This window comes from Corythoichthys intestinalis, chromosome 11 (assembly GCF_030265065.1).
Source record: "Corythoichthys intestinalis isolate RoL2023-P3 chromosome 11, ASM3026506v1, whole genome shotgun sequence".
NCBI classification, from domain to species: domain Eukaryota; kingdom Metazoa; phylum Chordata; class Actinopteri; order Syngnathiformes; family Syngnathidae; genus Corythoichthys; species Corythoichthys intestinalis.
Window position 1 is genome coordinate 39964960 of NC_080405.1, and position 12098 is coordinate 39977057.

General features: G+C 38.7%; 1 protein-coding gene across 5 annotated transcripts in view; it reads right to left on the minus strand.

Moving 5' to 3' along the window:
• The window catches only part of gria3b (glutamate receptor, ionotropic, AMPA 3b), a 226308-nt gene that overhangs the window by 56986 nt on the left and 157224 nt on the right, over positions 1 to 12098 (minus strand). For all 5 annotated transcript variants that reach the window (XR_009064807.1, XM_057850056.1, XM_057850055.1 and 2 more), the window contains exons 6-8: positions 7904 to 8065; positions 4311 to 4478; positions 3840 to 3944 (exon numbers count right to left, since the gene is read on the minus strand). Coding sequence is in view for 4 of the 5 variants with exons in the window: in XM_057850056.1 (XP_057706039.1) it covers positions 3840 to 3944; positions 4311 to 4478; positions 7904 to 8065 (435 nt within the window). In the remaining variant the exon portion in view is untranslated. The remainder of the gene's footprint in view (positions 1 to 3839; positions 3945 to 4310; positions 4479 to 7903; positions 8066 to 12098) is intronic.

The window sequence follows — 12098 nt, forward strand, 5'->3', positions numbered from 1 at the left end:
ATTGATTAATAGAAAGCAAGCACACACTCTGCTTGCATGAGACACACACACGTAACTCTTATGTGTGTGCATCAGTTTGTCCTGACTTGGCCATGTAAGCAATAATGAATTATTGCTTATTTGGCGCACAGAAAGAAAAATGAGCGTTATCAGGCTTATCCTTTTGTTCATTTGATATTTTTCATGACTGTGGTCAAGCCCGTCTCCCACGTAAAAGCAGCGTTCAAGCTAGGCGCTAACGCTAATGCACAGCTCCACGCTGCCACCCTCGCTGCCGCTTTTTCTTTGCCAACGCAATTGCTGCATGAATTCCAATTCGGGAGTTTTGAGAGTTCAGACCATCAGCACATTCTGGAAAAATGTGGCCCAGATCGGATTTTAACCACATACAAAAAGGCCTGAAAAGATCGGATTTGAAATGGTCCATTTTTATGCGACCTGTCCCGTTCAGATCGTCAAGTTAATGCCTCACTCGTATCAGAAAAACACAAAAAAATCAGATTTGTGCATTAAGACCTACGGTATGAACTTAGTCTATGAGCCCTTGGCATCTACCCCTTTATTGGGCAAGTGATGCTTTTTGGCAATTAAATAAATAAATAAATAATAAAAGATAAAACCTGGTGTCCATATATAAGGAACAAGGTTATTATTGTTAACAAAACGCATCAAACGACAAAAACCAGAATTGAAATTGATTTTCGTTACCTGAAATAAATAGAAACTAACTGAAACTATTGTGTGGTCACCAAACTAACTAAAAATATTGACACTAATCACTTTGTTTTTGTATTTATATTATTTACAAACTTTAGATGTAAAAGTGACAAAAACCAAAATGTACATTTAAAAAAAAATATATATATAGATATATATGTTTTAAATACTGCACCTGACAAATAACTCAGCATATGAAATTAAATTAATCAAATCAACAACATCAACAACAAATCAAATTAAAATATTAAAAAAACAAATTGAATTGGAGAGAAACATTTAAAACTACATTATTTGTGTTTTGTATTGTTTCATTTAGGGTTGTTCCGATCATGTTTTTTTGCTCCCGATCCGATCCCGATTGTTTTAGTTTGAGTATCTGCCGATCCCGATATTTCCCGATCCGATTGCTTTTTTTGCTCCCGATTCAATTCCAATCATTCCCGATAATTTTTCCCAATCATATACATTTTGGCAATGATTAAGAAAAAAATGAATAAAACTCGGACGAATATATACATTCAACATACAGTACATAAGTACTGTATTTGTTTATTATGACAATAAATCCTCAAGATGGCATTTACATTATTAACATTCTTTCTGTGAGAGGGATCCACGGATACAAAGACTTGTGACTTTGTATATTGTGACTAAATATTGCCATCTAGTGTATTTGTTGAACTTTCAGTAAATGATACTGCAGCCATGCCCCAATGCATGATGGGAAGTGGAACCATGATGGGAAGTAAAACCATGACTGTGTGTCGTGCTACCAATGGATATATCTTCTCTGCTTTGGGAAATAACTTAAGGTGTTAAGACAAAGATCAGTTGCCACCTTGCTTCCCCACATTGCTTCCCATGATAATTCTAATCATTGGGAGAGGGATTGCAAGGTTTTAGCCAATTGAAGAAATGCTCCACAGGCTGCCAAAATTCACTCTACACGTTTTGCGATGCCTTTTATCTCTCTATATCGGTAAAACGGCGTCAATACAGATTGAGTGCGACAATGAGTGAGAGGGTCGTGCAGAGCATATATTAATAGCGTTAAATATTTTAACGTGACACATTTTTTAATAAATTAATTGCCGCCGTTATCAGGATCTTTTCTATAACCCTACCTTAAGCCTAAACTAAAGACTCTGGATGAGTGTAACATATTATGTCTGTAACATTAAATACAATTAGAAAATGATTTAATTAAAATATATACATGGCCGATATTTTTTTGCCGATTCCGATACTTTCAAAATGACATGATCGGACGGGACATCTCTAGTTTCATCATACACAACTGAAATAACTGCTTGAAAACAGGGGGCTAAAATGTAGCGAGTCGCCACAAGCAAATGTGACCATGGAGAAAAGAAACCACCAGTGAGACCCGAGATCGACACATCTTGTATGACGGCGAGTAATAACGTTGTCTGCTCTTGCTCCACTCATCAACTTACACCATTTGACTGCTGCTCCACTGAGCTCACCACCGCTGCTTCATCATTGTAACCCCGCCCCCTGACGCAGTTGGTGCTTCTCTTAGCTCTTGCTTGGCACAGCAAGGAGTCGGTGCCTGCTCAGCACCAGTTTTCATCCCCGAAAGCCAGTGCTTGGTTTGTGGAAACAGAAATAACTGGTGCTAACCTAAGCACAAGCCCGGAATGAGCATGAGTACGAGCTCGTTGGAAAAGGGCCCCCTTCACAAAAGAGTTTTTTCCCATTTTAGCCAAGTTAGCATTTGTGCTAGCAATGTCAGTATTCATGTAAACCGGTACTTCTCAAATAGTGGGGCGCGGCCCCCCAGGGGGGCACAGAGCAATGCCAGGGGTGGCGCATGTGACCTCGTGGAACATGCTTTTTTTTTTTTTTTTTTTGCCGTACTAGAATAAAGTGTACTTGAACCTCCACTCAGTGGGTGGCAGTGGCGCTCTCATTTACAAAGTGCGCGCAGTATTTTCTAAGTAAGCAAGAGCACACAGAAGAGAGATGTGCGCCGTTTTCGAAAGCCGTTTTCCGGCTGGACTCACGCAGCGACCCACTGTCTTCTCTGGTTCTCACGTGTCCGCCCGAGAAGTGCCATTTTCGGCTTGGGATCGTCACGACGACCGCCCTCACCTCCGGTTCTCCCTCGGCCGCCGAGAAAGCGCTTTTTTCGGGCCGTTTGCCTTTGACATTTAAATACAGTGGTAGATGAGGAAAGACCACTGTTGACTGTGTCTAAAAATGATTATAGCGGACAGCCTGAAGCCAAATCAATTAAGATGCCACTTAAAAACATTAGACCCCAATCTCATTGAAAAGCCGCTTGGTTGTTTTTCAGAAAAAACGTGCCGAATATTGCCAACAATCCTCCCGCTTTGTCAGTGTTATATAAGTAAACCAGTAAGCACTGGCATGCTCAGTGCAAAATAACCCCACACCATTGGAAAATGGAGGTGATACTGTGAGCAGCGAAAATAAAAACTGTCCGTCTGTCCAGACTTTTTTTTCTTCTATTCAGTATTGTTTTTCAGTCAAATTTTTTTTGCATATTGTCCTCATGAGTTAATGTTTCTAATCAATTTGAATTTGTTAATATTTACTGATTTTATTTTTCAGTATCAAATGGTCAAAAATGTACCTGAGTGTATTTTTACAGTTTGGATATGACTTTTTTTTTTTTTTTTTTAATTCAGGCAAATTGATGCGCATTAAGTCTTTTCTGTTATAAACAAAACAATGTTAATAAAGTTGATCTCTGTTATTTTCTCTAATAGAAAAAAGGACACAATGTGAGGTAGAGGCATACTTATTATAATATTATAATTTTATAGACAAATGATACTATTTACAGTGGCGGCAGAGTTTGGGGGGTGCGTACATTTACGTCTTCCTTGGGGGGGGGCTAACAGAAAATAATTGAGAAGCACTGATGTAAACCCATAAGATCCAATAAGCTGATAAAGTATTTATTGAGTGTATAAGTGTCGGGAGTGTTTTTTTTCAAGACTTTTTCTAAAAAATACTTAAAGATACACTCATCTTTTTTTAATCTACCCCAGATTCTACAATCAAGAATCCACCATTGTTAAACGTTTTCTCATTAGGTTATTTGGAAATATAATGGGCTATGTTCTTACCTTCCTTGGCCCTCCTATTTTCATCTCATACACATCTATGGTGTAGTTGGTTCGACGGCCATAATTGTCAAACTGGATGTTGCCCGTCATCCCCTGCACTTGGACCTGTCATGTGACACACACACACATAGCGATCACTATGCATATGTAGCTGGTGTAACATAGCTCATGTCCTTGAAGCTACTGGAGTGTGCACTGTCTGTTAATCAAATGATGAACTGGATTCATTTTAATAAAAGATGTAGTTTTATGGTAATGAGGGTCTGAATTTGAGTGAGCTCTGCGCAACGATATCTGGAGGCAGCGGCAGCAGAACGGCTCCACGCTCGCTTTCCTTCTCTCCGTCACTTTCTATCTTTATCATGCACTCGTTCACTATCGCTGCTTCACTTCTTCCAGCCTTTCCTTCCACTCATTCGTTTGCGCCTCTAACCCGACATCCGTCTCTTCCTCTTGTCCCCCAGCCCGTACCGTTTTGAGAGCTCTCTCAATATCGATGCCTTGGCTCCAAGGTACAGCAGGATTGGCAAGACAGTCGCCGGCGCTGCCACGGCGTGAGACGTCCACCCGTTGGCGCCGCAGGTACCGGAAGGCCTCTGCTATCACCAGGATGGCATCATGGGTGAGTGCTGAAGTGTACTGAAATCAAAGAAAAGGATAGCTAGAAATATATGGAGGCTGACGAGCATACGCGGAGAAAATGTCATTGCATATAATTGACTTTTCAATATATGAATTTAAAATTAAGACTTTGCCGGTAAACTGTTGTCTATAAAAGTTGTAAAGCAATAAAACAAACAACAAAAATGAATGCAATGAACAAAAATATATAGTTTTATAATGGGTCAAAATTATTTTTCAAACAGAACATGTGACTAGCGCCTTAGAGACTGTCATTTGCTTTGCTTTGGCCAAAAAAAAAAAACAAACAAACACCTGAGGACAGAAGAGGAAAGATAGATAGATATATGTAATTTTTTTTCAAACTTAAGCTAACAACTACTGAGCGAGAAACCAAAGACTGAAGATGTGGACCATGAAAAGCTGGAGAGCACCACTAAAATGGTGAGCGGAGTTTGTTTCTTCCACTTAACGTGAACCCTAAAAAATGATAGGAAACAAACAAAACGCTTATTTTCAACGTATTATTATACATTTTCCTGGCTGGAATATATAGTCCAAAAGGATGTGGCGTATGCTTCTCCACTAGGTAAGACTGTATGTACGAGCATGGGTTAAGCTACTATCCGAGCATATATCTTGTAAGTTAATTTTATTGCCGACACTGTGTTTCGGGGTCATCAACATTTTTGTCCCCCCCGCCACAAAAGTGAAACTCCGCCCATGCTGACGAGTTTTTGTCTTTATTTCAATTGCTATTTATTTGTATAACTTTTTATTCATTTCGTTTTGGCACTCCAGTTCCCCTTACGTAGAATGAAACATAAAACTCATTTGGCCCATCAGTCTCAATGGTTGGTTCGGAACTGTGTAGGGCTAGCCATAGACTTCATAATGTATTGACGGGTCAGATGGGTCATGCACTGTGCCTCCCATTCAAGTAGGGGGCCACCCACATCAAGTGAAGCTATTACCAAACACACACATAGCAAACTAACTATTTCTGTTGAAAAAGTACAAAATCTGTACCGCATACAAACAGCAAGGATTGTCTCAGGAGTGATTCCTTCGAGGATTCAAGGTAATTATTATATTTTTCGTACCATGCATGCATTTTTAAACGTGAAAAAAATCAATGGGAGAAATTAGCTGCTACTGCATTGGCATCATAGTTCGCAATATTTACGTAAAATAAATGTGAACTGCACAGTTTGCTTTTAACCAAGAATCGAGACTGTTTTACATCAATATCTATTAAGAATTCAGGGATTTAAGCATTTATTCACAAGAATTTTCACCGGAAAAGCTCTGTTTACATCAGGCGGCCGCTAGCTACATTAACTAACAGACTAGCATTGTACTTCGACATATTTACGTAAAATAAATGCTAACTGCATGTTTTGTTTGCCTTTTAACCAAGAATTGAGACTGTTTTACGTCCATATCTATGAAGAATTCGGGGGATATAAGCATTTATTCACAACAATTTTCACCGGAAAAGCTCTGTTTACATCAGGCGGCCGCTAGCTACATACACTAACAGACTAGCATTGTAATGCGACATATTTACGTAAAATAAATGCTAACTGCACGGTTTTCTTGCTTTTAACCAAGAATCAAGACTGTTTTACGTCCATATCTGGAAAGACTTCGGGGGATTTAAGCATTTATTCACAAGAATTTTCACCGGAAAAGCTCTGTTTACATCAGGCGGCCGCTAGCTACATTCACTAACAGACTAGCATTGACTTTGACATATTTACGTAAAAAAAAAAAAAAAAAAAATGCTAACTGCACGTTTTTTCTTGCTTTTAATCAAGAATCGTGACTGTTTACGTCCATATCTATAAAGATTTCAGGGATTTAAGCATTTTATCACAAGAATTTTCACCGTAATAGATCCGTTTACATCAGGCGGCTGCTAGCTACATTTACTCAAAGACTAGCATTGTACTTCGACATATTTACGTTAAAAAATGCTAACTGCAGGGTTTTTTTGTTGTTGTGCTTTTAACCAATAATCGAGATTGTTTTACGTCCATATCTATGAAGAATTTGAGGGATTTGAGCATTTATTCACAATAATTTTCACCAGAAAAGCTCTGTTTACATCAGACAGCCGCTAGCTACATTCACTAACAGACTAGCATTGTACTTTGACATATTTACATAAAATAAATGCTAACTGCACGTTTTTTTTGCTTTTAACTAAGAATCGAGACTGTTTTACGTCCATATCTATAAAGAATTGGGGGATTTGAGCATTTATTCACAAGAATTTTCACCGGAAAAGCTCTGTTCACTTCAGGCGGCCGCTAGCTACATTCACTAACAGACTAGCATTGTACTTCGACATATTTACATGTAATAAATGCTAACTGCACGTTTTTTTCTGCTGTTAACCAAGAATCAAAACTGTTTTACGTCCATATCTATAGAGAATTCAGGGATTTAAGCATTTATTCACAAGTATTTTCAAAAAGCTCTTTGTTTGTTATTCCACTCGGTCAGCTTTGACGGCCTTGCCAACAATGCAGGCCCCCTATTAATTGGACCTATGTCCCGTCAATACTTTATGAAGTCTATGGGCTAGCGTTGTTAGAGTCAAATAATAAATAAATGAATTAAATGATAAATATTTGAATAAATACATAAATATGTAAACAAATATTTAAATAATAAATTAAATTAATGAATTAATTTCCATTTCATTTATAATAAAACATGAGATGCGTGGGTTGATTCGACCACGTTATGTCATTCACATAATGCCTTTGACATTTCTTCTAAAAGGTTTATATTGTGCGGCAGCTAATATAATTGAAAGGTTGCTGGTTTAAATCCCACCACACCTTCATCCTACTGAAGAATCGCCTAGCAAGACGGATTAATCAGTTGCCCTGACTGAATACTCTTAAAGGCCAAAAGGACTACATAAATCCATTTATATCAGCAATCTAATTAGACAGATTTGATTAGATCTTCTAGTTTCTCTGGTCAGAATCACTTTCAAAACTTTTACTGCATGATTTGCATGAGGCTAGCGCATCAATAAGGGATCTTATTCCCCATGCACGTCCCCTTTAACTTAGCCTGACCTTTTCACCAGCGACGGCTTGGGCAAGTTGTTTTTTTCCTTTTCTTTTTTTGGACCACTGCAGCATGACAAAATCTAATTAAATGCCATTCAAAATCCATTTCTTTCTTGCTCATTGTTTAATTAGATGTAAATTGAAGCCAAGATATAACCTTGTCTCACGCCGCTTATCGATATATTGATTGTTGGGGTGGGTGCAGAGTGGAGGAAGTAAAGAGCAGGAGGACAACATAATGACAAAGGCAAACAGAGGATGAGTGGTGTTGGTGGGGGCGGTCGACCTAACTTCAGAGGGAGCGATCATCTTACTTTGCATGCACAGTGAAAGGCCTTCCAATCAAAGTACCTTCAGAGGAGCATTCCGGGCTTCTGGGAATTCTCTTTCATCTAGCCGCTCCCAGCGCTGCATAAACTGCTGCACAATGGGGTTCTCAGGGTTGACTATCTGAAACCCTGAAATGTTGGCTCCTCCGGCGAAGACTTTGTCCAAACTCACATTAGAAAATCCCTGCGATAAGACAGAGGGGGGGAAAGGGTTGGCAAAGACTTGTAGAACTTGTGTTTGAGTTTTTTTTTTTTTTTTTTTAATAAGGCCTGAGGCGAAATACTACAAAAATATTAGCGGTATTTTGGCAGTGTGCAAGGTGCATTTTATTAAAAAGCTCATGCTGTAGGCAAGGTGAGTGCAACATGTGTTTGCTATTAGAGCAAAATGCAAATGCTTCTTTTTAAACTTTAAGGCACAACTTGAAGCCAGATAAACACTATTCCGGCAGACATTTAAGATTTTGTCAGATGTTTAATGATTTAAAAAAATAGTGTTCTTCATTCAAAATTAAAGCCACAAGGTCTGGAATATTGCATGTCTAAGAGCCCAATATCAATAAAGGCACTAGAACTGTTTTCTTCTTTACTTAAATGTATTTTAAGTTACTAAAATGTCAACATTAGGAAGTGAAAATACATAGGTTAACAATGATATTGAATTTTAACTATATTTAAAGGGAACCTTGGACTTAAAGACTTACAGGCTCTAATGAGCCACAATTGTTCTCTTTGAATAAAATAGGTAATTAGAAACACATAAAATATTGCCATTAGAGATGTGATCGGACACGATCGATCGGGATGCCGATCGATCGGGTCCGATCACGTCATTTTCAAAGTATCGGAATCGGCAAAAAAATATCGGCCATGCCGTTTTTTAATATATATATTTTAATTAAATCGTTTTCTAATTGTATTTAACTTTACAGACATAATATTTTGCACTCATCCAGAGTCTTTAGTTTAGGCTTAAGGTAGGGTTATCAAGTTTATCCCGATAACGGCGGTAGTTAATTTTTATAAAAATGTATCACGTTAAAATATTTAACGCAATTAATGCATGCACTGCCCGACCCACTCACGCATTATCGCGCTCAATCTGTAATCGCGCTCAATCTGTAATTACCTATATAGAGAGATAAAAGGCAGCGTCAGATGAGTAGAGTGAATTTTGGCAGCCTTTGGAGCCTTTTTTTAATTGGCTAAAGCCTTACAATCCCTCTCCCAATGATTAGAAATATCATGGGAAGCAATGTGGGGAAGCAAGGTAGCAATTGATCTTTTTCTTAACACTTTATGTTATTTCCCAACGCAGAGAAGATATATCAATTGGTACCACTACGCACAGTCATGGTTGCACTTCCCATCATGCATTTGGGCAGAACAGTTAAATGGCTACAGTATCATTTACTGAAAGCTCAACAAATACACTAGATGGCAATATTTAGTCACAATATACAAAGTCACATTTATCCTTTAAGAATTACAAGTCTTTCTATCCGTGGATCCCTCTCACAGAAAAAAATTTAATAATGTAAATGCCATCTTGAGGATTTATTGTCATAATAAACAAATACAGTACTTATGTACTGTATGTTGAATGTATATATTCGTCCGAGTTTTATTCTTTTTTTTTTTTTTAATGCATTGCCAAAATGTATATGATCGGGAAAAATTATCGGGAATGATTGGAATTGAATCGAGAGCAAAAAAAAGCAATCGGATTGGGAAATATCGGGATCGGCAGATACTCAAACTAAAACGATCGGGATCGGATCGGAAGCAAAAAAACATGATCGGAACAACCCTAACTGCCATTGATTTAGAAATCTATAATACAGTGGTACCTCTACATACGAAGTTAATTCGTTCCAGAACCTTGTTTGTAAGTCGAAATGGTTGTATGTCGAGCAGGATTTTCCCGTAAGAATACATTATAATTGAATTAATTCATTCCACAGCCCTAAAACCTACAATAAATTCTTAATAAATACTGATGTTAATATTGCAAATATCAATTATAAAGAACAAAAAAAATAAATTATTAATACAAATTGGAATAATAATTACATAATAATAGTAATAATAATAATAAACAAACCGGGTTCTAATGTGGCGGACGCTTTTTGATGTAGCTGAACGAACCGCGTGGCTGACTTGACGAAGCCTTTTTTAATTTCGTTTTGTTTATTTGCAGCGGGGGACAAAAACTTGTAGTGTTGCACAAGCTGGCGATTTCTTTGGCGTTTTTACCACCATAATAATTACCACCAAAACTTATAAAGACTGGCGAACCATATCACGGATGCCCACTCCACGCTCATATTATTCTATCATATCCATCTTCATGTCGATGGTAAGCATCACTTTTTTCCTTTTGTTTCCCCACCTGCACTAACATGGTTGGAACCAATGTTGATTTCTCTCACAAGAAAATATGCCCTGCGTCTGTCTTGTGGGCAAACAAAGAGACTGCGGTGCTGTCATAGATCATCGTATTTAGAGCATGTCGTCGTATGTACGTAGAAACAAATGGCGAGTCAAATTATACGTCAGATGTCGAAAAGATCATGTGTCAAAGCGATCGTATGTCGAGGTACCACTGTATTTAGTACATGTTTTGACCTATGGAGGGCGCCATGTTTTATGCGCGCAATGGAGGCTAGGGGTGATGACGTAAATTGTCACTAAACTGCCACTGTCACTAAATGAACACTATCGGGTTACTCCAATTCCTTCTCCGAGGCGAGACGTCCAACACATGCGCACATACAGTGGGGCAAATAAGTATTTAGTCAACCACTAATTGTGCAAGTTCTCCCACTTAAAAAATATTAGAGAGGCATCTAATTGTCAACATGGTTAAACCTCAACCATGAGAGACAGAATGGGGGAAAAAAAGCAGAAAGTCACATTGTTTCATTTTTTAAATAATTTATTTGCAAATCATGGTGGAAAATAAGTATTTGGTCAATACCAAAAGTTCATCTCAATACTTTTTTATGTACCCTTTGTTGGCAATAACGGAGGCCAAACGTTTTCTGTAACTCTTCACAAGCTTTTCACACACTGTTGCTGGTATTTTGGCCCATTTCTCCATGCAGATCTCCTCTAGAGCAGTGATGTTTTGGGGCTGTCGTTGGGCAACACAGACTTTCAACTCCCTCCGCAGATTTTTGATGGGGTGGAGACCTGGAGACTGGCTAGGCCACTCCAGGACCTTGAAATGCTTCTTACGAAGCCACTGCTTTGTTGCCCTGGCTGTTTGTTTGGGATCATTGTCATGCTGAAAGAGCCAGCCATGTCTCATCTTCAATGCCCTTGCTGATGGAAGGAGATTTTCGCTCAAAATCTCTCGATACATGGCCCCATTCATTCTTTCCTTTAGTCCTTTATCAGTCGTCCTGATCCCTTCGCCGGAAAACAGCCCCAAAGCATGATGTTTCCACCCCCATGCTTCACAGTGGGTATGGTGCAAATCAGTATTCTTTTCCCTCCAAACAAGAGAACCTGTGTTTCCACCAAAAAGTTCTATTTTGGTTTCATCTGACCCTAACACATCCCAGTCCTCTTCTGGATCATCCAAATGCTCTCTAGCAAACCGCAGACGGGCCTGGACGTGTACTTTCTTCAGCAGTGGGACACGTCTGGCAGTGCAGAATTTGAGTCCCTGGCAGCGCATTGTGTTACTGATAGTAGCCTTCGTTACTGTGGTCCCAGCTCTCTGTAGGTCATTCTCTAGGTCCCCCCGTGTGGTTCTGGGATTTTTGCTCCCTGTTCTTGTTATCATTTTGACGCCACGAGGTGAGGAGGGAGTTGAAAGTCCATGTTGCCCAACGACAGCCCCAAAACATCACTGCTCTAGAGGAGATCTTCATGGAGGAATGGGCCAAAATACCAGCAACAGTGTGTGAAAAGCTTGTGAAGAGTTACAGAAAATGTTTGGCCTCCGTTATTGCCAACAAAGAGTACATAACAAAGTATTGAGATGAACTTTTGGTATAGACCAAATACTTATTTTCCACCATGATTTGCAAATACATTCTTTAAAAAACAAACAATGTAATTTTCTGGGTTTTTTTCCACATTCTGTCTCTCATGGTTGAGGTTTACCCATGTTGACAATTACAGGGCTCTCTAATATTTTCAAGTGGGAGAACTTGCACAATTAATGGTTGACTAAATACTTATTTGCCCCACTGTATGTTAAGAGC